This window comes from Rattus rattus, chromosome 6 (genome assembly GCF_011064425.1).
Source record: "Rattus rattus isolate New Zealand chromosome 6, Rrattus_CSIRO_v1, whole genome shotgun sequence".
NCBI lineage: Eukaryota > Metazoa > Chordata > Mammalia > Rodentia > Muridae > Rattus > Rattus rattus.
In genome coordinates, this window is record NC_046159.1 from 56,481,477 (window position 1) to 56,508,652 (window position 27,176).

At 49.7% G+C, this 27,176-nt stretch overlaps 1 protein-coding gene across 1 annotated transcript; it reads left to right on the forward strand.

The window, feature by feature from the left end:
• The first annotated feature begins 2,845 nt into the window (after positions 1-2,845).
• Positions 2,846-27,010, forward strand: Cfap100 (cilia and flagella associated protein 100). Its single transcript, XM_032906116.1, has 17 exons — positions 2,846-2,903; positions 3,741-3,843; positions 11,890-11,967; positions 13,411-13,511; positions 15,252-15,444; positions 17,149-17,216; positions 17,302-17,465; positions 17,718-17,798; positions 18,099-18,265; positions 18,696-18,734; positions 18,811-18,931; positions 21,255-21,303; positions 21,410-21,561; positions 23,700-23,835; positions 24,536-24,741; positions 25,323-25,416; positions 26,752-27,010. The coding sequence occupies exons 2-17, from the start codon at positions 3,795-3,797 to the stop codon at positions 26,863-26,865; spliced, it is 1,812 nt and encodes a 603-aa protein (XP_032762007.1). The 5' UTR covers positions 2,846-2,903; positions 3,741-3,794; the 3' UTR covers positions 26,866-27,010.
• The last annotated feature ends 166 nt before the right edge of the window (positions 27,011-27,176 follow it).

Below are 27,176 nucleotides of genomic sequence, written 5' to 3' on the forward strand. Positions count from 1 at the left end.
AGGTCCTGTAAGATGCCATTTCTTTGCTAACCATACACCTTTTACTACAGCCCCATTTTAGAGATGAGAAAATTGAGCCAAAGCTTACCCCAGTTGCAGAGCCCTGATGAGTGGAGGCCATCTCTCCTCCTCTGGCCCCTGAGCTATCTTGCCTCCATGCAATTGCACTGTGTTCCTGTTCACAGTGATGCTACATTGGAGGTGTCTGCCACCTTGGTAGATCTGTGATACGCTTCCCAGATGGAAGTGTCCTGTGTCCTTGTTCCCCAAGCCCAGCCTCTCACTCTGGAAGCCAGAGAGTTTGGGAGGAGGGAGAAGGTTCTGACATTAAGATGACACAGCCAGGGGCACCTGCAGGTCAGTGGTGGCCCTGGCAGGATATGCTTGTGGCTAACTCTCCACAAGCATGTGGTAAACTCTCCAGATTACCTCATCCTATGCCCTGCAGGGGTACTGTGTGTGTGTGTGTGTGTGTGTGTGTGTGTGTGTGTGTGTGTGTGTATGTGTATCTGTGTGTGTGTGTTAGGATCTGGGAGTCCCCACACCTTTCTCTATTTCTAGGTAAATTCCTCGTCTTCCCTCTGTTTCTAGAACCATACACCTTTCAAGGAGCGAAAATGAACAATTCCCCTTTAGAATATTGATAGCTTTCCCAAAAACATTTTTTTCATGAAAAACTGTAAACTTTAGACATACTCAGCATTGGAAAGAGCTTTGTAGGAGCACCCAGGTGACCACACAGAGGACTTTTTCAGGGACAGCTACAGTGGCCTTAGCATCGCCTTAGACCATCTAAATTTTAAAATACGCTTTCATCAGCAAATGTTAGACTAAGATTAAAATCTCAGCAGGCAAAGGCACTTGTCACCAAGCCTGCTGACCTGAGTTTGACCGCAGGAAACCACAGTGTGGAAAGAGATTATCTACTCCTATAAGTTGTCCTCTGACTGACCTCTACGTATGAGCCTCTCTCACCCCATAAGTAAAATTTGTTTAAGTTTCCATACCACGCCACATCTTCTAGATGATCTTTTCTCTAACCTTCTGAGTAACCAGGAGCCACAGCAGGAAACTTGTCTTTACCAAGCATACCTTCAGGCTTCCTGGATCTCCAGTACGAGACGCGTTGTTTTGAATAATGCACAAGCTCCACAGGAGGTGGGGCTAGGGCATGTCTGGGTAACTGCCTTCTTGGGTGTTGATACAAAACCAGCTCTGATTCACAGGAAGTAATTAGCCAAATAGTGAGTGGCTATAGCCAAGGAACACAGACCAAGGAAGGGTGTGGGGCTCTCTGCTGTAGGACTCAGATGCCTGCCATCTAAGGACATTCTCAGCCTTTGTGTGGGCAGAAGTTAGAGGTCTGAACATTCCAAAAAGAATTACATAACAGTCACAAGAATGTTCTGTCAATCACAGAGGATCAATAAGTGGCTGTTTCGATGGCTAGAATTGCCTAAGATAATTTGTCTCTAGGTCTGCAGCATTCCAACTCTTCACAGTTCTTGAGGTTTCACCCGTCACCCTGGCTTGTAGAATGTTGAACACAGGTGTGCTTTTCGTCTAGGAACTTAGGCTCACATTGGCTCCTCATGCTGAGCTCAGGGTGTTGGTTCAGAACTGAACCTAGTAATCAGGATGGTAGCAAGCACTGAATGGAGTTTTGCTGAGTGTATAGAACAGTGCCTGGCTTATAGGACACCCTGTGAGGGTTCACAGGGGACTCAGGACAGGTGTGCTAATGCCAGGAATGGTAGCAAGTTCATTTGCTCTCTTTTGGTGGTTTATTTTTCTAAATTCCTAAAAGCCTCGTGGTGTGAAAGACAAACCATTCCTGGATTATTTGTTTGAATGGCCAAATAAATAATCTCTTAGTTTGCTAAACCTCAAACCTGGTGCAGGTTTTATTGTTCTTTCTTTTCTTTTCTTTTCCTTCTTTCTTCTTTCTTTCTTTCTTTCTTTCTTTCTTTCTTTCTTTCTTTCTTTCTTTTTCTACTTCCTCCCTCCCTCCCTCCCTCCCTCCCTCCCTTCCTTCCTTCCTTCCTTCCTTCCTTCCTTCCTTCCTTCCTGTTTTGTTTTTGCAGTTTGTCCTGCTATTTTGACTGCATATTGGGAAACTGAGGCCAGAATATTTGGAATTCTAGACCACAATGTAAGGGCCCTCCTCCAATACCAGGCAGGGAGCCACTTGCTTGCAAAGAGTATTCAACACTAGTTGCATAAAAAACAAACAAAAACAAACCACATACGCACAACCCACCCTTTCTGTCTGGCTCCTTCACACCCAGTGCTGGACTGCCCTGCGGGATACTGTCCTTTGGTGATTCAAGGGTCCCTGACTCATCCATCTCCAGGAGCCCCCTCTGAACTCTTACCCTCTAGCTTTTTTGCCTTGGATCTGTCGCACCACCCACCGGGTGGCGCCAGCGACCTTGCCTAGCGCCAGGAGCTAAGGGAAGACTTTGGCACATTCCTAGCCTGTAGACTGTTTAGCTTCGTCCTCCCCTGCCCCAAGAATCCTAAATATTCTCTGAGGAGCCAGGCTGTTGGCTGTGCCCTAGCTGCAACAAAATCCTTATGGGCGGGTAGGAGAATCTGGGGGTGAGAGAAGCTAGTGAGCTGGGCGAACATAACCTGTCTCTCCAGTCTGCAACTACCCGGATCGCTCTGCTCCTTGTCCTTGTCCCTTCCCTGTCTTCTGCTCTTTAGCTGTCACAGTCCTGCACAAGACGCTGCGCCCGCCCGCCAGCCAGCCCCGTGTGCCCGGGCCCGCCTCCGGGGCTTTATGACATCACAGCTGCTGTGAGAATAGTTGCCTTGGCATCGCAAACGCAGTTCAGGACAAGAAGACTCGAAAATTGCGGACTGAGGCTTCCGAGCGAGCTGAGTGCACGCGGCGGTGGGTGCGTGCGGAGCTGGGCCGGGAGGTGGGCGGTGGGCTCCAGCTGTGTGACCCTGGGTCTCGGTCCGAGATCAAATACTCTGCCTGGGACCTTTGCAAGGCTTTGCGTCCTTCCTTGCTCTTTCCCGCTTTATGATAGGCCTAATTTAAGAAGCTGCTGCATTCTTGCCCCATGGTGTGGTGTGGCAAGAGACGCTGGGGTGTTAGGAGGCAGGATTCCCTGATAGTGTCTAGGCCGAGATAGGGATGGCTCAGATTGCAAGCAACCCTGGGCTCCACCCTCAGCCCCACTTTATTGAGGTTTGAGCTTCTGCAAGTAGGAAAACTCACTTCTTTTTGAAGTGAGGAGTTAGAACTCCGTCAGTAGCTCCAACAGCTGGAATAGAGGGCTTTTCTTTTCTTTTTTCTTTTTTCTCTTTTTTTTTTTTTTAATGCAGCTTGCATTCTGGGAGAAATGTGCAATAAAAGTCTTTTAAGAAGTAACTGCTTGACCTCCTAAACAAGAAAATGAAGTGTCGCTACATGCATTGGAGCAGGAAGGTCTCTCAGAGTGACATCTGAGTCCAGATTTAAAGGGAGAAGCCTCCCACCCCAACTCTCCAACCTCACCTGGGTGAGAGGCTCCACAGAGGCTCCAGGAAGACCAAAGCTGGTGTGTTCTAAGAACTGAAAGATCCAGCCAGCTTTGCCCAGGAGGGGAATAGTGGATCCCACCAAACCTGGGTACAGGGTACAGGCAGTGTTAGTCCATATTGAGGAAATGCAAGCTGCTACCAGGCACTCAGGGGTCAGAGAAGGCTGTGGATTTGGGAGACTAAAGTACTGTGTCACTCCCCAGGTGAGAATCTCCTTCAGCTAAGGCCAAGCTTTGCACACCTGTTGGTCCTCAGCCATGACGTTCAAGGCGCAGTCTAAGTTCTCTGTGAAAATATTCGGAGACAGTAAGTACTGAGCTGGAGGGGGCTCCTAGAGGTTGAAAGAGACTCTGGGACAGTTAGGTGTGAACTCACTCAAAGGTTGAAGTAGTTCTAAATCAACAGCATGCATGCTTTCCTCATGGCTGTTGTGACACAGAACCACATGGTTGTATGGTTTAGCTGGTAGAAGCCTGTTGGCTGCACAGTTTTGACTGCTTTGAGAGGAGGGAACGCAGGGCTGGTGCTTCTGAGGTTTGTGGAGAGTCTGACCCAGGCACCTCTGCCATCTGGTGGGCACTCAGCATCCTGACTGCCCTTGGCTTTAGGGACACCGCCCACTTCGGCCTTTGCTTCTCCACAGAGTTCCTCCTGTGTGTATGTCTGTGCCCCAGTGTCGTCCTTATTAGCACCGTGAATCTGGGCGTGTGCTAGAATGTTCTCAGCTTTACTAACCACATCTGCAATGGCCTTTAGTTACAAACAAGGCTGCATTCTGGGGTGCTGTTGGGGATAAGGACTTCCGTGCATGAACTTGAAAACATTGTAGACTGCAGAGGGCAGAAGAGATACCACCATAAAAGTGAGCCCCTCTACTTCTGTTCTGCTGTGGCTGCGAGGCCGAGCCTGGAGGAGAGCTGGCGAATGACGTGCGTGCTTGTCAGTGCTCACCCTGGGTGGTACCTAGGGAGCTGTGAGGCAGACAGTGTTATCATCCCTGCATTGTCTGTGCCCTCCAGCTTTTAAATCAGAACCACCTGTTTTCTTTTTCTTTTTTTCTTCTGCTTAAAAAAAAAACAAAACAATGTGTTTTTAGGGTAGGTTCTCCATAGTTTAAACCTATTTGAAAGCCTACCCCCAACATCTCCCCGGACACCATAATGATGCTCAGGGCCACCTCCAAGCAAGCTCTATTCACATCTAAGCAGATACATGTGTCTACAACGTGTCTTTTCTTCCACTTAATAAAACCGCCCTGCTGTACCCGTCCTTCCCCATGAGTCCACACACTGAGTCTTCCTGTGAATGGTGGTACACCCCTGTAATGGCAGCACTAGGCAACAAAAGAGGATTGTGAGCTTGAGGCTAGCCTGGGCTACATAATGAGACATTGTTGAGGATTGTGAGTTTGAGGCTAGCCTGGGCTACATAATGAGACATTGTTAAGGATTGTGAGTTTGAGGCTAGCCTGGGCTACATAATGAGACATTGTTGAGGATTGTGAGCTTGAGGCTAGCCTGGGCTACATAATGAGACATTGTTGAGGATTGTGAGCTTGAGGCTAGCCTGGGCTACATAATGAGACATTGTTGAGGATTGTGAGTTTGAGGCTAGCCTGGGCTACATAATGAGACATTGTTGAGGATTGTGAGTTTGAGGCCAGCTTGGGCTACATAATGAAACTCTGTTGCAACAAGCTATATTTTTTAAAACAAAACTGGAGATATTTCATGCTGTTTGAGCAGATTCTAAATCCCACAGCATGAATGGAATGTGCTTCATCACCAGCTGCCAACAGTGGAGACTTTGTGTGGTTTCGGAAAATGAATTGTTATACATACTTGCTCCCACAAGGATACTTAGAGCCCCCACTCTCCCATATTCGCTCTCTGTCTCTCCTTCTAAAAACAAGGCTGCAAATAGATGATGTCACCTCTCAACACAGAACAGTACATGGTCAAAGCAACTTGGGAAGGAACGGCTTAATTTTGCTCACAGTTCCATATAATAGTTCCCGAGGGCAGGAACTTGGAGGCAGGAGCTGATGCAGAGGCCATGGAGAAGTTATTGGCTACTCCTGCTTTCTTACAGGACCACACGAATGGGCTGGGCCGTGCCATAACTGATCGATAATGCCTTACAGCTGATCTTATGGAGACATTTTCTCAAATGAGGCTCCCTTCTCTCTGATGACTGTAGCTTGGGTTAAGTTGATACAAAACTAGTGCATACACTAGCCCACAACTTAAGTCCAGTTAGAGATCTGATAGTTACTGCCAAGATGTGAGCCAAGCTGGTGGTCACTGTGCTTCTTAGGCATCAGAGCTGCCTAGGACCATTGGTTGCTGTTCTCTCTTGGCAGCTTGCACAGCACCACCTTGTGCTAGGAAGGGTGTGTGTGTGTGTGTGTGTGTGTGTGTGTGTGTGTGTGTGTGTGTACGCAAGCGAGTGTCTTTGAAGGTCAGAGAACAACTTCCGGGCATCATCTCTCTCCTTCCACTATGTGGGTTCTGAGGGTCAAACTCAGATCATCAGGCCTCCTGGCAAGCATCTAACCCAGCCATCTCACCAGCCTTTTGGGACACACTTGCCTCAGTTTCCCCTTGGGACACCTCCCTCCTTTGAGCCCTTCAGGAGTCTGGTGACCTACTTACTTTTTGAGTGATTCCTCCCTAAATATCCCATTTTAAACTCTGGAGTTCAGTCAGGTGTGCACGGCTTCCAGAACAAAGCTTAATGGAGAAGGTGGTCAACTCCAGGCCCCTAGAGGCCAAGGGGACCTTACCTTCTAAAACCCAGGGCAGGTTAATTTCAGAGAGAACAGAGGGCCTCTGTGCCAGCCCCACTGGCTCTTGCTCTGTGACCCTCCCTTGGACAGTAAGACATTGATATGACACTTGGATATCTTTGATAGGGTAAATGACAAACTGTAAAGAACCCCGCCCCACAATAAGCAGGGGACTCAAATGATATGCTGGCAACCATCACAAAAGAGAATGGAAAGTCAGACCCCCAGGTAAGACGCCACTTAACACGCTTTAGGCCACTATCAATAAATGACAAACACAGAAGATGGTTCTGCCAAGACCAGGACTGGAAGTGGAGACTCTTTACCCACTGGGAGCAGTGAAGACACAGCCACTGAGGCAGCAGTCTGGAAGCTCATCGAAAGAACGCAGCTAACTCCCCAGAGCAACTCCAGTCCTAGACGCATCACAAGGAAGATGAGTGAGAGGGCATGAGGTGGAGACAGAGACTGCGAGGCCAGGGTCCTGTGTGTTACTCCACCCCCATGCTGCTGCAACATCTCAGTTTAGCCTGGGTGTTGGGAGACTGTTCTGTCCACACAAATCCCTGCTGTGAATTGGTCACAGACCTGTTCAGATGACAGAAACCTGGGCACCAAGGGCTGAAGCAGAGGCAGGATTTTGCTGGTCTCTAGGGTACTGCCAGTATCCTCTATGCCTCTATTCCCCCAAAAGAGGAATTGGGTGTTAAGGGTCTGGTCATTATCTAACAGTATCTTGTTACTAAAATTCCTTCCCAGGGAGAGACATAAACAATGTCTACTCCCATCCACCCTCTCAAACCCGAAGGTCTCAAACTTGGGTATGATTCCACCAAAGTTCACCTGGAATCTTCAAGTTTGTGGGGCTTCCTTATAGAGCAGTGAGTGGTTCTCAACCTGTGGTCTCGACCCCTCTGCGGGTCAAATGACCCTTTCACAGGGGTCGCCAAAGACCATTGTGAAATACAGGTATTTACATTATGATTCATAATGAAAAAGTTACACTTATGAAGTGGCAATGAAAGTGATTTTATGGTTGGAGGGTCACCACATCACGAGGAACTGGGTTAAAGGGTTGCAGCATTTAGCAAGGGTGAGAACCACTGTTATAGAACATGGGTGGAGGTTTACCTTCAGGAGTGTAGGCCGGAGTAGAAAGTCTTTACCCAGCAGGAATGATGACTCTATTATGGTTACACAGATGGAGACCCCTCTCCCATGACCTGAGATTAGAAGCCACTAGGGTAGAAAGCTATTTGAGAGGGGTGACTGGATACTGGATACTCTGGTGAGGGTCATGACCTTTCCCCTCCCTCTTAAATATGATCCAACAGGCCCAGCTATGATGGTCTTTTGCAGGCAGGCCCAGCAGAACTCTCAAAAATGGTAGTTTGGCTCAGAGGATAGTCGTGTACAAAATATCTAGAGAGGACTCTAGACCAGGCCCAAGTGGCACTGCACTGGCGTGCAGCCTGGGAAGCAAGAGCTGGGGTGAATCACGAGAGCAGAATCTATGCCGCATCGCCTCCATGAAGAGCTGGTGGCAGCCTGGCCCCTCTGTGAAGCATTTTTGTGAATCTCTTGTCCCTGGTCCCATTAGTCTCTTGGCCATACTGGGGAGAGAGCACTCCAGGAAACGCAGCTACGCTTTCAGTAGGTGAAAGGGTAACCAGGCCAAGCAAGGTTCCCCCTCTTCTCCTTCCCCCAACTGACTTAGGGGGGAATCATTTGATCATTTGCTCTGTGTGAGTTTCACTACAGGCAGAAGACACAGGCAAGGAAGCAGCCAGGTAGCATGAAGTCTTCATGCGCTGCAGAAGCCACCCCCAGCTTTTAATGTTTAGCGCCTCCTGGGAGACCTTCTTGTTGCCTGGCTGCGGTTTCTCTTGGTGAGTCTCAGCCTTTCCCGTCTTTTGTACTCAACACCCTTCCCCGCCCCCTCTCTTCCCTGCAGCCGTCTTCTGTCACTGACCACCACACCCAGAACAGGGCACATCTTTACCTAAATCCAGAGAGGGGGTGTGGAGGGGTGTTTCCACCGTCCTTTGTGGCCCTTTGGGGGCAGTCCCTCATTTACATGAAGGTCTGCTGTGGTCGTGCCTCCCTCTTGGCTACCAGTGGGCGTTCCTGCGACCTAGCGCTCAGGAGGTTGAGCAGACAGGGGAGCTATTGGAAGCCTCAGCTACTGGCTGGTCCTCAGATTGCTGGGGTATGCAGAGTCGAGGTCCTTGGGCAGTGGCAGAGGAAGGGACCTAAGCTGACAGAGCTAAGCCTGATGATCTAGAGAACCCATTGCAAAGTTGAGAAATAGTGAAAGACTGAAAAAACTCCCAGCGTCCCTCGAGGGGCTCGTTTTTTGCTAGGTGTGTGCATGAAAGAGTCATGGAGTTCAGACTTTAAATTGTGGTTAAAAAAAAAAAACCCACATAAAATAGACATTCTCTACCAGCTAAATGCAAGCCATCCAGCACCACCCTTTTGTCCTAAACAAAGGCCTCTCCCCAAGTCCAAGTACCAACATGGAGTGCCTGTTTGTAGAAGATGACTTGCTTACTGAGGCAGGTATAAAAGACTCTGGTCTTGGATCACAGACCCCTCCTAGTGACCTGGAATGACCTATCTTATGTCAACTTGACACAAGCTAGTGTCATGTGAAAGGAGAGACCCTCAACTGAAAAAATTCCTCCATAAGACCTGGCTGTAGGGCATTTTCTTAGTGATTGTTGGGAAAGGGCTGTGGATGGGGTCATCCCTGGGCTGGTGGTCCTGGGTTCTATGAGAAAGCAGGCCGAGCAAGTCATGGGGAGCAAACCAGAAAATGGCACCCCTTCATGGCCTCTGCATCAGCTCCTGCCTCCAGGTTCCTGCCTTGTGTGAGTTCCTGTCCTGACTTCCTTCAGTGATGAATTATGATGTGGAAGTGTAAGCCAGATAAACCCTTTCCTCCCCAAGTAGCTTTTGGTCAAATCTAACTCCAAGACACCCCTTCTGCTATGAAAGCAGATGCATAAAAATTTTTACTTTTATTCACTTGAGGTAGGATCTTAGGTGGCTTGTTACTCTCTTTGTAGACCTGTCTGGCCTTAAATTCAATGAATTTGCCTGCCTCTCCTTTCTTCTCCATCCCAAGCACTGGGATCAAAGGCATGTGCCACTACACCCAGTTCACACAAACTTTCTGCATAAAGTGGATCAGAAATGAGTGCATGGGAAATCACAAGGGTGTGTATGGATGTGTGGTTGTGGGCAGATGAGGAAGTCTACTGTGGGTTTCAGCTGCCTACAGGATCCCTCACCTACACTGGTGGGTGCTAGAATGTTCCTTAGAAACAAAGCTTCCATGCAGGGGCCATTCCTCTCAAGGACTGACAATCCCTGAAGCAGTGCTGGCCTCTGACCTGCTCTCATCTCATCCATTATGGAGGCTGGCTGCCTCATGTGATATCAGGTCCTGAAGAGTCAGCTACGTATGCTGCAGCATGTGGTCAAAAGAATTTTAGTGGAAAAGTAGATGTGTGCATGCACAGAATTTTGTTTTTTAAAAATATTTACTTCTATTATGTTTAAATGTTTGTCACATGTATGCAGGTGTATGGGGAGGCCAGAAGAGAAGGGTTTCCCTTATAGGTGGTGAAGAACTCTCAAGCTATCTCTACAGCCCTTACAAATACTTTTATTAAAAATTTGAGGCTTTATGAGAATGTATTTTGATTGTATCCACCACCAACTCCTCCCTCCTAACTCCTCCCTGATGCATCCCTTCCCTCTTCCCCCTCAAATTCATGTACTTTAAAAAAATTTTTTTTAAAAGATTTCTGTGTATGGGTGATTAGCCTGCATGTGTGTACATATGTGCCTGGTGCCCTCAGAGGCCAGAAGAGGGTGTCGGATCCCTTGGGACCGGAATTACGGATGTTATTAACCACGTTATGAGTGCTGAGAATTGAACCTAGGTTCTCTTCAAGAGCAGCTATGTTAACTGCTGAGCCAACTCACCAGTGAAAAGGACAGAATGTACCACAGCCAAGTTCTCAGCACTAAGATTAACTTGTCCTCTGGTAAAAGAGTAAAGGGAAGGAATAAAAGACAAAGACAGGAGGCAGAGGATGCAGGAGAAGGGGGAAAGGAATAAGGGAGGGGGGAAGGGATATTTGCCTCAGAGGGACAAAGAACTGTCTGAAGAAAGGAGACAAGTATAGCCCTGGGCAAATGGCAGTGTATAAAGAGAAAGGGGATACATTAGGACGAGCTGATTAATTTTGATTGGACAGGTTTGGTCAGTATAGCATTTTGATGGCTGGACTTTGGTGGTCAGCCTCTGGAGGAGGAAGGGGCCAAATAAGGGACTAGAAAGCTTGGAAGCTAGCTTTAGAAATGTAATCGAATGGTTTAGCAAGGGAGAGGACATGGAGGAGGGCAGGACCTGGCAGAGCCTCGTTTGTCTTATTAGACCCCTTCACCTGCCCCTCATGTCTTTTAAACTAGAGATACATACTTGGGAGACTGAGCCAAGATAATCAGCCTGAAACTGGCGTACGCAGGGAGCCTCCCTCTCAAGGGGACGAAAAACTCTGTTGGGTAGGGAAAGGGTGAAGATGTCTCTCACAGCACAAAGGTTGAGAACTCTGACTACCTGTGTCTTGGACACATGTATAGCTAGCTCTCTTTCCCAATTCAGAATCAAGATTTGAAGTACAGTTTTGACTTGATCTTGGTTCTAGTCTATTTATTTGATTTTTATGTGTTTAGTTTTTAATATTTTACAATTTTTATAATTGGGATAATTGAATTTTACTACTGGGAAAGTTTTCCACAGACTCTAGAAAACAGGAGAATTTGGTAAGAGGGTCTCTGAGGAATGAAGGACGCCTGACTTCCTGACTGCCCCACCCTTTGTCTAGAGTGAGACAGTAGTTTCGCTAGTCCTACAGGCCACCAGGCTTCAGGCTGAGCCTTCCTGCTGGTCAGACAGGCTTGCTGGGACTCCAGGGTTCTGCTCAGCCTCACCCTTCCACTCTGGCCCACTCAGGCCTGACTTTCCCTATCCGAGGGCACTGGGGACCACAGGCACCCCTTACTTAGCCCAAGGCTCAGTTCGGCTCTTTTGGTTCCCCTGGCAGAATCCTGGAGTCCTGGCAGGCTTGAGAGGGGCCACAGAGCTCTTCTCTGTGGGTGTCAGGTGACAAGGTTAGCAAAGCATCTGGACTGCAAGTGCCTCAAGTCACCCGAAGGAAGATATGAACCCACCCTGGGGACCAACTTGGCCCTTCACTGTAGGTTTCTTGGTTACAGGGCCAGGTTAGCAGAACCCCTTTTTAGGTGGAAGGGGATGGTGTTTAACAAGGAATGAGCTTCTGACATTTCTGTTCAGTCATGGGAGGAGTCAGGGACACCTGACCTGCTTCTAAAATATCTCCATGTTGCTTCTGTCAGTATCTTCACCTCACATGCATACATAAAGAAAGGCTCATCGAGATCTCTAAACTGTGAGTCTGGAAACCGTGCCAGCCTTGCTGTCAGGGCCAGACACGCCATTGCTGTGGCTCTCTCTCGTCTCTCACCAGGAGGTAGCCCGGACTTCATGGACAACAGCTCCTCTTCCTTCATTGACGACAGAAAGAAAGATTCAAAGAAAACCAAAGGTAGTTTCCTGAGCAGGGTAGGTGGAGGCAAAGTTTGGCCCCTCTCTCTCCTAGGGTGCTTCAGGCTGGCCTCCAGGGTGCAGGGTGGAGGGGAGCGTTTCTCTTCCTGTTGGACAGAACTCAACAGCAACACAAGGAGGGTTGGTAGTGGGGGTAAGGAGAGTGGGAAATGAGTCAGGTCTGAGCTCCAAAACTCTTAAGAAGGCATCTGGATGACCAGGTCCTGTCTTTGTCCCACCAGAATTTGCAAATATAGGATTGTGGTCACAGAAAGGCTGATACGCTCCATTGTGTTTGACTTGAGGCAGGAAGAAAGAAACCAAAAATGAGAAACTGTCAGCCCTAGTTTTCTGTTGCTATGATAAAATATCCCATAAAAAGCCACTCAGGGGAGAAAGCTCACAGCTCTAGGTCACAGTAAGGAGGAAGGAACTTAGGACAACTAGCCAAGAGCAGAGAGAAATACATGCATGCAAGCCTGGGGCTCAGCTCACCTTCTCTACTCTTACATAGTCCAGGTCCCAATCCTAAGGAGTGGTGCTGCCCATGGTGGGCTGATGTCTTTCCACATCAATCAACATAACCAAAACAACCCCCCCCACAGGCCTAAAGGCCAACCTGATCTAGACAATATCTTCCTGGGTGATTCTAGATTGTGTCAAGTTGATCAACCATCAGACTGCCCAATTATTACCTCAGCCTCACCAGGAAAGGCCCACCCCAGAAGCCCCATCCAACAGTTCTGGCTCACATTTAGTTGACCAATCTCCATGTGGCCATAAGTACAGACTTGGGGCTTTTAAAGCAGACGCGTGGCTACTCTCTCTCCCAGGGCTCTCGAACAGCTTTTACCACACCAAGACTCCCCATGCTTTCCAGAGCTGTTCTGGATTTTCATAGTTGTTCCTAAGATTTCTAAGCTGCTGGATGGGGACTCCAGGGGACCCTCTGACTTCCTGGCCTCCCAGAGATCACAAAGACCACCTCTAGTGAGCACACTAGAATCTGGGTCAGTGTAGAGAAGAAAGGTATGACCTGGGGTTCACAGAAGCAGACCAGCGTGAGCCCCGACTCAAGCTCTCTGGATGGATTTCTTCCTGTCCCCCTAACCCCACCCCTGGGTCCTTCAGGAGTTGGTTTGGCCTGTGTCTCACTTACTCTGCCCATAGAAAACCCATTCAGTTCCATCATTTTTGGACAGCAGACTTCGGCTTTCTGTCTCTGTGAGAGGAGTCTTGCTGGGATTTCCACACCAGGACAGATCTAGGGAAGGAGCCCAGTTCCTATAGATTAAACCACAGAGGAAAGTTTTTGGGGCTTCAGGACCCAAGAGAAGACTTCATGTGTGGCTGGATAGGAATGCATTCACTAATGCTGTGTAGTGTGTGCTGGGTAGAAAAGGCACAGGGACCCCTGGACATGGGCTGTTTTCTCCTTCTCCAGGGAGTGTGACGTTTGCTGACAGCTCAACTAACCCTTTCCACATATCAGGGGATGTGGACTTCTTCATGCTCAGAGAGCAGGAGCGGAATCAAGCTATTGCAGTAAGTATCTGGACCTGGGGCAGCCCCTCCTCTCTAAGTAGTTTCCCTCCTCCCTGTTCCTATCTCAGGTAAATGTCTCCCTCCCCAACTCTCTCTCACTCCAGAACAATCATTGACTCACTTTCCCTCTTCTACCCTTTACCTCTTCCACTCTTCCCTGTAAGAACTGCCATTCCCCTCTCAGCATTCTTCTTGTCCTTCAAGGCCTGTCTCAAATCCCACAGGTCCTCTCCTCTGGACCTCTCCCCTGCTTGGAATCCCACAGGACAGATACACAGAATGGCCCTACCCCTGTCTTACCCAGCTTGCCGCCTCTTGTTTTATCCATGTGACTAGGAGCCATGGCATCCCTGGATCCATCCCATGGCCCCAGCTCGGAACAGCAGAACGAGCCCAGACAATGCAGTCCTCCTGCTACGCCCCTCTTTTCTCCTGACCCAACCTGGCAGCTTGTGTCTTCTGATTCAGGCTCAGCATCTGCTGTACTCAGGGTGGCAGGGTCCCATGCTGCAATCACATGGGGGAAGACATGCTTTAACCTTTGTGTTTGGAACTGGAATGGGACTGTGAGCAGTGCCCAGCTCCAGAAGGAGAGGCTGTGAGCGTGGGTCTCTGAAAGGTCTCTCGGATGATGTGACACACTGAGAAGGGATGGAAAACCCACAGGCAGGCCTCTCTCTGGCCTTCACCTTGGGCCGTCCTCTTCGGGTACAGACTTGGGTATTTCTTCTATTTCCAAGCATAGCAGTACCCTGGGGTTACTGCCTTCTGTGAAATGACAATGGGCATTTACATGCTGCCCTTACACCCTTGAGGAATCTCCAACTTCCTCCTTACAGATGCCCAACCTGCGCCCTCCCCACCTAGAGAGTCCTTACACTCTTCACCCATTGGGTCTTCAGGGTATACCGTGTACCCAGCAGACTCTCAGCTCCACCCTACCCCATGCAGTGGCTCAATGTTCTCCACACCTGACAGTGCCATTTTACCATCAAGCAGAGGGGTCAGCTGGGGACTTCAGGCTGGAGTCAGCATTTGCTGAGGTTCTTCAGGGTTAGCAGGTTGTGGGTTGTGGCAGCTCGTGGGGTCCCAGCAGAAAACAGTCTGCTGCCGAGAGTCTCTCTGAACAGAGACGTTAGTGCAAAGCCTACACTGCTAGACAGCCCTTGGGCTTAAGAGCTGTTATAGCCAGAGACTGTCCCCCTTCCCTGCAGTACTTGGATGGGTAAAGATGAAACCTTGTGGGCAGTGCAGAGGTGCAGGGCAGTGGAGACAGAAGTCACCAATGAGCTTCCAGCCAGGCGACAAGACATCCTGCAGAGGGAACTACCAGTCTTTTGGAAATAGGTTCAAGTTACCCAAACCTTTGGTCACTTTTAGCAAATCAAATGCTCAGCCTCCGTTAAAAGGGACTCTGGGTGAATGGACAGATTGTCTCTTAGCCATGCTGGTACCATTTGTTATCTGGACGCACACTGAACTAGCATTTGTGTTTGATATGGCTGCCTGTCCTGGGACCCATCTTCAGTGGTCATTGTTCCATTCAACTCCAAAGGCTGTGCATTAAGAACTCACCAGCCCTTGAAGAGCACCAACAGAGTGCTCAGCAAGGTGTGTGTGTGTGGTGTATATGTGTGTCCATCTAAATGTGTGGGCCCCTTCAGCCTCTGGCACTAGAAGAGGGGAAGATATGTATCCAGTAGGAGTCTTGATCCTACTGACTGCCCATCACCCCCATAGGAGCGTGAACAAAAGAAGATTTTGAGGGTGCACCAGAAGATGACCTATGCATCCAAGGTCTTGGCCAAGCACACTAGCCTGCGCCGGGAGCTACAGCTGGAAGACGAGATGGAGCAGCAGCAGCTGAGTGCTGAGGCTGAGGAGATGAATGAGTTCCGAGATAACAATGCTTGGAAGATGACCATGACCCGAGGTACAGCACCACTACCTTGTGCAAGAGCAAGGTTGAAGGATGGTTAAGGGAGAGCCCCCCTTGTGTCTGACACCAAAAACCTTGAAGAGCTCTGTCCCGACGGGTCACGGTTCTAGGGCATGCTGATCACATGAGAACTCCATGGCGCAAAAGGGTAGAGGCTGGCTCAGCTCACAGAGGCTTGGGTTCCATCCATGCACTCACCAATTGGCCAGTCACAGTCAGTGTGCAGTTCAACGATAGTGGGGAGACTGAGTCTGGTACTTACCTTCCAGTTCTTGGTCCCATCATGGCCAATGACCCTACCATGATGGGTCATTGGTAGCACTGGACTCCTCTAACTGCACCAACCTCATGAATTGTGCTGTCTGTGTTAAGACATTGAACAGAGTATCTGTGAGCTGCTAGTTTATTGCTCAGCAGCAATCCCTGAGTTCTGAGCTTGAATCCATGGTACATGGGGGAACACTGAGGCGCTAACCATGATCATAAAACAGAACCCCTAACCTCTACCTTGACATCAAGCACTGAGCTCAACAGGGTTTGTGGGGAGCCTTTGTTCTCCATTCCTCAGGCTGAAAGAGGCAAGTGGGGTGGCAGGCAGGGGAAGTGGGAACAAGCAAAAGGCCATACAATCCTTTACTGTCCTGACCTTGACTTTCATGGGGACATAGTGTCCTTGAGAGGCAAAATCACCCATAGATACTTTGACAGGGTCTCTGGACTACAGAACAGAACTCTTGCTTCACCACCAGGCCCTTCTCCCAAAAAGAGGATGCCCAGGGACTGGGCAGAAACCAATTTTGGGTCCTCTAAGGTCAGAGGCACATACAGTTTCCTCATGCAATACACAGAGGACATGGCCTTTGACCAACAGTAGTATCTGCACAGTGGAGACTCTCTAGCTGTCTGCCTCACTTGGCTGACATAATAACCATGAATTTGGCTACTACTAAACCTAAAGTACCCCATAGAGAGCATGTAGCACCCCATTTATTTCCTTGCCTCAAGGACCCTGTCAGTGTTACTAAGTCTAATTGGGTGAGGGTTGCTGAGAGCCTTATTCCAAGCTGAGAGGATGATACAGTGAGAGACAAGTCAGACAGACACCAACTATGTTAGAGCCTAGTAGTCACCTCTCAGCATTCCAGGGGACATCATCCTGGAGCCACCTTGGTATTAGAATCCACAGGGATGCTAAAGTTACGCTCCCCTGTTTTTTCTAAGTCATCCATAGGTCTGCTCATGATGGGTTCAGTATACATCTATGTAAACAACTGTTTGTAGTGACAGGGAATTCTGTCACTACACCTGTGGGGTAAATGGGATCCTTTTCCATTTATTTCTGATCTGTTGGTTGAAACCAAGGCTACAGCCTCTGCAGATGTGAAGTGTTGGCTATGTGCTGGGGAAGCCTTTTCTCCATTTTTTTTACAGTCCTTCTACCAACACTCTAACACCCTGGGTGGGCAGCAGGACACTAGCCTCCTCTGTGGACCATCTTGGATGCCGAATTCCAGCTTGGGATCCAGCTCTCTCCTTTCCTCTCCTCTCCTCTCCCTCTCCCTCTCCCCTCTCCCTCTCCCCTCTCCCCTCCCTCTCCCTCTCCCCTCCCTCCCTCTCCCTCTCCCCTCCCTCCCCCCTCCCTCCCTCCCTTCCCCTCCTCTCCTCTCCTCTCTTCTTTCTTTCTGGGTCTTGTTGCAGAAAAGAAGAAAGAGCATGAAACATTGAATGACTACATGGAGAAGAAGCGAAGCATGTTTCTCCTCCAGGTGGGAATGGCTACATCCAGGCTAGGGCCTATAGCTTGGTTCTGGCCCAGCCAGGGGCCCTCATGCCTGCTCTGCTGGCCCACAGTATGCCCTGGCAATGAAGCACAATGAAATCCAGCGGCTGGAAATGCTGGCGACCCGGGAGGAGAACAGGCTGGAGAGGGCTGAGAAGTTCCTGGAGAAGGACGCGTCCTTGTTTGACGAGTTCCTCAGGGAGAATGACCGCAACTCAGTGCAGGCCATGAGACTGTGAGCCTACAGGCCCTGAGGCCTTGCATATGCAAACCCATTGCCCGGGCCAGGTCCAGTCCAGTCTTAGCTGGACCTGGAACCCTGAGCCCTAGCCAGGCCCTGATCTCAACCTATGGTCATGACCCCTGGATATCTCCCATCCCACCAGCTCCCCACTTGGCCTGTGCCCAAAGCTAAGGCCATGGCTTCTTCCATTTATGATTGGTCTTTAATGATCCATGATTGGCCTCCTGGTTTCCCCTCCTCTAGGGCTGAGAAAGAGACCAAGATCAAGACTGAGAAGATCGTTGAGATCCGGGAACTCACAGCTCAGATCACGAGCATCAAAAGGTAGAGTATAGGGGGCACTGTTCCCTGTTTCTTCATTGGAGCCAAGGGCCACTTAGGACCACAAAGGCCTCTCAGGAACTCAACCCTGTGGGAGGCTGTGGCCTGCCTTATGGGTGGTGCTGAAGCTGACAATGACTTTCCTGAGGCCACACCCCGGGACACAGGGCATTGTGACTCAGGTTGAGAGCAGCAGGAAAGTCCCCATGGATAAGGACCCTTCAGGTCACAGAAGCGTCTCTTCTCAACCCAGCTAGGACTTGGTGGTGGACACTAACTTCCTGTGTCCCTCCCTGGGTCTAGTGAAATCTCCAAATTTGAAGACACTTTGAAACATTACAAGATCTACAAGGACTTCCTGTACAAGGTGTCACCCAAAGAGTGGCTGGATGAGCAGAAAGAGAAGCGCTTGGCTCTCAAAAGGGCTAAGGAGTCTACAGAATTGAAGAGCATCTTAGTAGGGGATAAAGGTGGGACAAAGATAAGGGTGTTCCCCTAAGGGTGGGCCCTGATACTGGTACAGAGAGCCTGCACCCAGCTCAAAGGGACCCTGTGTGCATGGAGCCCCATCTAGTCCTTTCACGGCTGGCTTCATACACACGGAAGAGCCCACTGTGAATCAGGAGCTCAGCTTGGGACTTTCCATTGGGACGTGGTCTTTCCAGTCAAAACAAGGGCTCTCCTCCCTGCCTTCCTCCTGGACTGAGAGTCTGAGTTGCCAAGAGATTTCAAAATCACCCATGGAGGCTGTGACATGGTGTCTGGACTGCAGGACAGAATTCCTGCTTTAAGCACCCCAGACCCTTCTCTCAGAGAACCAGGCAGAAAACCACACAGTTCTGGGTCCTCTAAAGTCAAGATTCAGTAGTGGTCACATGGGTTCTCTTTTGCTTCCAATAGGGTCTGGCATTAAGAGCAAACCGTCCTCCCTGTGGAAAGGTATGACTGCCCCAGCCCAAAGGGGACTCACATTTCATGCCAGAGGCACCCATAAACCTTCCCCTTCCCCTGCCAGAGGTTCACAGCTTGAAGAAGGTCACAAAGTTCTCACGGCCTGGAAAGACTCTGTCATCCAGCACTCAGAGCCTTCCGCAGGTCGGTCATCCTAGTCAGCACAGCGAGCTGGACTCCACACTGTGAGTGGCCTTGAGGGGCTGAGGGAAGCAAAGGCCACTGAAGGAGACAACTAGGCTGGCAGAGGCACAGGGGAGGGTGAGGAGAGGGAAACCAGTTGGGGTTACTCTACAGAGCTGCTTCAGGTGACTGGGGTAGTCAGTAGTCCCAGTGTGACAGCACAATAAAGGAAAGTGGTTGGGGCCAGAGGAGTTGTTTTCCCCTCACTCCCTCCCCACCCCCAGAAGGCCTGTGCCAGAGGCAGTATTTTCCTGTCTGTTGGCTATTCTTGGAGGGCTCCAGATGTCAGAGCCCAGAATATTGGGAAAAATTACAGGGTCACTGAAGGCCCAAGTGGTATCTATGTTTTAGGGACATTTTCCTGATGACAAATCCCTGTCGATTGGCCCGTTTAGTTGGCTCCCTGTCAGTCTTCTGCTAGCTCTTTACACACCCTAGTGGTACCCTGACATCTCCCTTTTGATATTGCCTTTTAAGAGGAATTTTAATAATGTCATGTGACCTATCTTTCCACATATGATGGGTGTATCTCTCATTCTTAAGGAATCTCTGCCAGTCCTGGAGTAGTATGCTTTCGTGCTGCAAGCTTTCAGCATATTGGTGTGGATAAGGGCACCTGGGCATGAGAAGTGGGCTTCCTTGTGCCAGTCCTAATCTTTGTCTTTCCTTTCCATGTCCCATCCTCTGTCTCTTCTTGCTCTAGGCCCCCAGGGACCCCCTCCTCAGGTCTGCACACTGTATCCCCTTTCTGAATGCCTGTGCACAGTGTACTTTTCAGCTGTGAAACTCCCCAGTTTATGCTTTTTTGGGAGGGAAGCTGTGGGAAGCCCTAGACTCCTTTGCTTGTAAGCACACTTTCTTGAAGCATGGTGGTCTTGTTGTGGAGACAGACCAGCCACTATCAGTGACAGATGTGTGTTGATTGACTGGGGGCATGGTTCAGAGGCCCCAAGAGGTCAGAGCACAATGCCAGCTACCAATCAAGGTTATTTTGGCCCTAAACTCTGTGTTGGGAGAGCTGAGGATATAGGTCCTGATCACACTGGCCTGGCTTGCTTCCACCTTTCACCTGATGAATTTGTAGTACTGAGTATACAGTCTGTAAGCTAGGCACAAAGACCAAACACCCACCGATCAGGAATCATAAGGGAATTTAAAGAACATCTTTGGTACACATACACTGTTACCATTAAAAGAAAAGTCAGATCTGTGTATGAGATAGGTGTGCTTGTTTATATTACATAAATAATTAAATCTTGGCTGGTTGGTTGATACTGCCCAAAGCAGAGCTTCTTTGGTGTTTTTCAGTTGATCACTTTTTGATTTTAGAATCATCAATGCTGAGAACACCATTTGACATTAACGTATGTCAGAGGCATGCTTGGGCACAACCCAAAGCTATAATCTGATGTGTGCTGAGGAATGATGCTGAGGTGCTGTGTGGTGTAACAGGATGTGTAGTGCACATGTGTGTGTTCACAACCAAGTCTGCTGCGAATTCACAAACAGCTCAGATCATTTGACTTGTAGTTAAATTCTGGTCACTGCATGTTAGATCTTCCACTGCTGCCCAGTTTTTCCTATTTCTCACATTTAGTTACATACACACAGTTTAGGAGTGGCTGTGCTGAGCTCCCTCCAAATTCCTCCTCTGTCACAGGCCCCAGAAGGCACAGTGGCAAGGCACAGGCAACTTCCTCTGCTCCCACAGTTCTGTACACTAGTGTATCTCCATTTCTACCTCTGATTCCTGGGCATCTGGCATATCCCAGCTGGAGTGGGTGGGTGGGAGTGGGTGGGAAGGGCTGGGAAGCATGGGGAGGTGGGTTCCACATAGTGCTGGGACCACGCAAACTCTCTGCAACCCTGTGAGCTGTCTCAGGACAGGCCCTGCCTTGTATGGTGCTGCTTGGAATACACTGAGAAGAGACTGGTATGTTCAATGGCTGTAGATTGGGCAGATCCCCAGATCCAATCCAGACGGCCTCAGGGGGGTCACTCAGAAAATGAATGGTAAGTAGGAAGGTAGCTAGGAAGTGAGGGTAGGTACAAAAGGCTCTGCACCTAGAGAGTAATGGCTGACAGATCAGGGCAGAGTAACCTAGTGGATCAAGGGAAGTCAGTCTTACTCTAACTGGAGACTGTTCACTGAATTTTGAATGTCTCTTGGCCATGGGACCCTGATGGGGCTGGTGCTACATCGGGGCAATGTGGGGGTAAGGGAGGGGTGGGGAACATGCTCCAACCATGCCTTTGGTCCTTTGACTCCCTTACCACTGTGGCCTAGACTGGTCCAGAAGCTCTGATCCCACTGTCTGTCCTTAGGTCAAGCTCCACGCTTCCATCACAGGACGAGACTGACAGCGAAGGGGAGGTCTGTGGCTGGGCTCTTTCCCCGCTTGCCTCCTCCCCCCATCAAGCACCCTGCACTGCCCCACCAGGCCCTGTCCTGTACAGCACCCTCTGCCTACCCCTCATAGGAGCTGGCACTATACTTCACTGAGCCCCATCAGCTCCTAGACGTCTTCACAAAGCTAGAGGAACAGAACTTGTCGCTGATTCAGAACACGCAGGAGATGGAGGAGACCTTAGATGAACTGAATGTCACTCTGAAAAACACCCAGATCCGCATGTAGGTCCCTGCTGCCCTCTTGCCACTCCTGCCCCATTGCACTACCAGCTTCCTTGTATAGAGTCTGGGTGGATGCAGGGCCTTGGAGCCATCTGCACTCAGAAAGCAGCAGCGAGGACCTCCTATTCAGCCCTTCTGCCACTATTCAGGCCCTGAGAAGCAAGCTCTGCCATGTGGAAAGCCACTACATCCCAGGGCCCTGAGGCAGGCATGGCTTGGAAGGAGCTAGAAGTTGGTCTTCAAGACACTACAGCCATGGGGAAGTATTAGAGGTCCTCACATAACACCACCAGCCCCCAGGCTATGAGGGAGGGAAGAATTGCCTTGCTGGGGACAGGAAAATTTGGGTGGGCACTAAGCAGCAGAGGTATTGGTGAAGGAGAGGGTAGAAGGCCACCTGACAGGCTGGAGCCAGACAGGAGTGGGTGAGGCCTTGAGAGGACAGGTCTGTCAAAGTCTCTCTACACAGCAAGGGACCAGGGATCTGGAAAGATCCTGGGGAAACCCAAGGCCCTAAGTGTAGCTAGCTAGGTAGCAGGGAAAGGCTGGACCTGGGTCGATTCCTACCTAGAACCCACTGGACACTCATAAACTCATAATCCCTGCTGAGGATGTGTATCAGACATCCCACCCCACTCTCCTCTGTTGGCCCATCCCAGAGTCCAAGGGAATTGAATAGGAAAGGCTGAGTTGGGGTGTTGGGGTAGGGGGTATTAAGGGTCCATCTACCAAGTCCCTAAACTCTGAGCAACTTTCCTCGGATGGCCCAAGGCCTGCCCATGAGCACTTCTGCTGAATGGCAGCGGACAGCAAACACACATTGACTGATAGGAAATGCACACGCTAGAAGACAAGGTGAGTGGTGTGAGGGACAAGTGACAGTTGGTGAGGAAGCGTGTGTGGCCCAGCACTCTGTTGGGGAACAGGAAGGAGTCAGCCACCCAGAGCCCTGGGAAAGCAGTTCAGGCAGCAAACAGCCAGGGCATAGGTCCTGATCCAGCTGAGACTTCAATGTCCGGTTAGGGAGCCACACTCCTTATAACTCATCTTATTATTAGTCCAGCATGGCTGCCTCCAGAATGAAGTGAAACTTAGAGCTGCTTAGGCAGAACTGTTTCTAGAAATCTGGCAAGGGCTAGAGGCACAAAATGTTCTGTAGAAAGGCCAAAGAGCCTCTTAGAATCTCAGAGGATCTGCTTTCCCCCAACAGAGTCACCCATTCTCCCAGCAGCAAACAGGCAGGAACAATCCTTGAAACATTCATCACCCCTTTACAGAAAAAACAAACAAGCACCAAACTAAACCAACAACAACACCACCACCAAACAAAAAACCAGAAAACAGCTTGTGGGAAAGACAAAGCGATAGATCATAATTTAGCAAAAGAGCCTTAGATCCAGCTGGGATAACAGATAAATTCTACAGAACATTTAATGGTTTAAAAGGGTAGTTCAGTCAGTAAAGTGCTTGCCTTGCAAGGAGGACCTGTGTTTGATTCCCAGCCAGGAACAGTGATATGCATTTCTAACTACGGTTTGGAAAGAAGGCACAGGGGATTCCTGGGCTTGCTGGCTAGCAAGCCTAGTTCACTTAAAAGCACCAGGCAGTGAGAGACCCTGTCTCAAAATACACGAAAGCAGCATACATTCACACATTTAAGGGAGACATGACAAATTCCTCAGCCATCTCCAAAGGACAGAAGAGGAAGGAATACTCCTTGCCTCACAGTGAGACCAGCATATGACCCTAATTCCAAACCAAACACTGACACCCAGAAGAGAGGAGTTGGGACAGGGTGTCTCGTCACTGTAGGTATAAAGACCTCAAGTGGAATTCCAACAGTGAGTAAAGACACCATGGATCACAAATTAGGAATAGAAGGAAATTTTAATTTGGTAAACATCACAAGATCCTACAAGCTAATACTGTTAAGGGCAAGAGATTAACTAGTGGCTTGTCTATTGACATGTGGAACAAAGGGTAGGCATCTCCTTTCTTCACTGCCCTGGAATTCCACCCTGATGGACAGAGACTCAACTCTCCTAGGCCTGTGATCTCAGGACAGGACAGGGCTCTCTGCCTAATAGGTCATGTTTAGCGGGAACCATGGGTGCTGAGGGAACTGTCCAATCCTGCAGGGACAGGGAGGTCAACCTTCTGAAGCAGTGGATTACTACCATGATGATATCAATCTCCAAGGAGGAGGAGTCAGCTGCAGAACTGGAGCTCAAAGCCCGAGTCTTCCACTTCGGGGAGTATCAGGGTGACCAGCAGGTAAAGACAGGGTTGTCTCAGGGCAGGGGCCAAACCCTGCACCCCAGACCCTACCCACTTCCTAGGCTCTCGGTGCTTGGTGTGGCATGTGCCTGGGGCTTTCTGCTTACCCTCAGCTGCTGCACTGCTTCCCAGACTTTTAGCAATAGGGTCAGGTCCTGATCAGGAGCTTAGCACACATACACATAGAAATCTCATTTGCTCAGTTAGGCTTTGGTTCTTTCTAGTACTGCCCAGTGCCTTGTGTGACAGCCACCAGGCCAGGGGCCTGGCTTCTGCCCAGCATTGGCTGTGGCTAGACCCGACTTTTTGCCTGATGCTGTTCATCAGTAGTTACTCAACACCCACACAGCAGATGTTAACCTGCTTTCTGAATGTCAGAACAGGCTCAGAGACGGATGAATTTATCTACCTAGGGCTTCACAGAATATAGTCCTGAGGCCAGTGCATGGCTCCCTGGAACATAAGATTGGGCCTCAGTGGGTTTGCTAAGGAAGCTGTGGGAGGGACTGGGATATGAGATAACTCAGAAGCCTGACCATACCTGGCTAAGAAAATCAGGTACCATGCTCTACTCCACTCCACTGTGTCCACACTGTGGCTGTTCTATCCTGGCCGGCAAGCCATGAAGGCTGCTGAAGGATATTATGTGAGGGTGATCAGGGACCTGCAGCCATGCCACACTACTCATTTTCCCCAGGACAAGATGTTGGAGAGCCTGAACCACAAGGTGCTGGATGTGTATCGGAATTGTGTGGGTACGCAGCAGGAGGCCAACCTGGGCACAGTACAGATGCTGACTGTGGTGGAGCACCAGCTGGATGAACTGCTGGAGAACCTGGAGCGAGTGCCTCAGATCAAGATCGAGCAGGTTGAGAAGATCAAGGAGAGGGAACGGCGCATGAGGTCAGTCACTGTGCCCAACCTTCTGTGGCTACAGCCTTGGCTGTGTGCAAGGTGATCTAGTCAGTGGTCCACCATTATGACTCCTGCTCAGAGATGAGCTCAGGACTCTGTATCATAAGGCTGAGGCCATTGTTTGTTGATTCCACAGGGCAGAAGCTCTCTGCCTAGTAATCCACTTATATATGGGGCCCTGGGACACAACCATCTGCCAAGTCTGTCTGTGTTTCCTAAGGTTGGGGTGTCCTCTTGTGGGGCCCCTGGCACCTGCTCTAATGCTAATGTCCTACTTGGGTGATAGGGTAGGTCTGTGGGTACAGGAATTAAAGACATAGATGTGGACCCAGGAACACATGCTTTCTTGGGCACATTCTCTGAACCTTAGGTCACCCTCATGGCCAGCATGGCATCAACATAGCCCTGCCTGCCTTCCTCCCAAGCCTTGGCCACTTACCCAGGACTGACAGGAATGGCACAGGGGACTTTTCACATGTGAGAGGGTATGGGCTAACTTGGAGCCCGAGTGGGGAAAGCAGAGGTCCCTCCCAGTCCCTGATCCTCATAAGCCCACCTCTTGTCCCCAGGCTTCGTGAAGAGAAGGCCAGGATGCAGAAGCAGTTGCAGGAGGAACGTCTGCAGCGGGCTCGAGCCAGGGCCCAGGCTAAAATAAAGAAGAAGGTGAGGGGTGGTATCAGGGCCACTCTAGGGTGTACCTTCCAGGCTCTCCAGCCTGAGCTCCAAGACCTCTCTGCTGGCAAATCACTCTGCTGAAGAAACAGCTGCTTACAGCTGGAGTGGAGCAGTCTTCAAAGCCAGGCACTTCTAGTGTCCCTGTCATAGGGGTTGTCCTCTCACCAGGATCAACCTCCCAGATGTGCTGTACCCTTGCCAGGTGCAGATGCTCAGCTCATAGAACTCACCCCAACATCTAGTCTCTCTCAGGGTCCTGTTGCTTTCTCTGTCCACCCCCCCCCCCCCCAGATAGACCTGGGGCCAAGAAAATTGCCTGTTGCTAGGCCTGTGTGTCTTCTGGGCCTCAAGCCCTCACCCCACAGAAAATGGGCTGTGGCAGCCTTGTGCGTTCTAGACATGGCAGCACAAAGTCTGGTCCTGGAAGCAGACCTGGAGCCAAGCACAACCTCTGAGAAGCAGGAACTGGCTGGCATCTATGAAACATGGCTGCCAGTGCCATTACTTGGGAAAGATGAATGATTATTAATATTAAGATACTACTAAACATCCCAGTGCTTAGTTCAGAAAGAAAGGTGACACGTATTTCCCTTCAGATGTAGCTCATTAGGAAAAAAACTTCCAGGCCATGATCAGGACTCAGATGGCAGGGAGAGCATTAGACAGAAACAGTACAATATATGGAGGTCTAAATGTAACAGGCCTTAGTAGAGAGGGGAGGCTTTTCTTCCCTGGAGAGGAGCTTCATTAAGGGAAGGGGTTGGGGGATGGAGGGGGCGAGAGAACACTTGCTGCTATGAGAAGGATGGCAGGGCAGAGGAGCCTCTTCAGAGAGCAGCTTTCAGAGAACCTTCCCAAGAAAATCCAAGAACAAAGGTAACAGCCAGCTAAGTTTTTGGGGGTAGAGGGCTGGCAGCAAGTCTACATTACATGATTTAGTTCAACATAGTGTATGTGACAAAGGCATGGAAGAACTCGGACTGGTTAGGACCATCAGTCCAGGTCTATTGGACATAGCACAGCTTATCTCTGTCCAAGAGAGAGCTAAAAGGTATGGCTTTTTAGGAGTGATCACTGACTTTTAGAGGCCAACCTGTCACACTACAGGGTCTCCTGTGAAGACCTGAGCTAGGAATTTTTGTTTTAGCTCTTGCCCCTCAAAAGGTATGCTCCATAGAGCTGGCATGGTAACTGCTGGGCTTATCTACACTCTAGGTCCCTTTAGTCAGTACCACCCTTGAGTGTCTGGCCTCATCCTGCACCTTATGGGCAGCATGGCATATATGTAGCTAGTACAGGCTCACCATGTTTTTTCCCCTGCAGAGAGGCCGGAAACTGATATGCCGCTCCCATCCACCAGTCATCAAAGTAAAGGAGGTGCATGAACAGACACTGATGGACAAGGACAAGGAGGAGATGCTCTTCTTCTTCACTTAGCAGCAGAGCTGGCTGAGGGCTCAGAAAAGTCAGCAGTAAGTGCAGACAGGGACTGTAAGCCTGAGGGGTTCCTAATTCCATCCCATACTTTCCTGTCAGCCTCCTTACTCACAGGAAATAAAATCATGTCTCTTGGGAGTCTGAATGGCCTGCTGAAGGAAGCCTCTTGGAACCCCTTTTGTCGTCTCATCCAAAGGATGTGCTTGAGGGATGGAATACTATGCTGGTTCTCATCACAAACAACTGCTTGGAGAGAAGTCTAAAACCTGTCCCTGAGGAGGGCAGCATGCTGCCGGCCCTTGGAGAGAAGT

Excerpts from the sequence above, each read along its gene's own strand:
- Cfap100 (XM_032906116.1), top strand. The coding sequence starts at position 3,795 with ATGACGTTCAAGGCGCAGTCTAAGTTCTCTGTGAAAATATTCGGAGAC. Across the intron at positions 15,445-17,148 it reads GAAGATGACCATGACCCGAG|AAAAGAAGAAAGAGCATGAA; the intron begins GTACAGCACCAC and ends GTCTTGTTGCAG. Across the intron at positions 21,304-21,409 it reads AGACTGACAGCGAAGGGGAG|GAGCTGGCACTATACTTCAC; the intron begins GTCTGTGGCTGG and ends TACCCCTCATAG.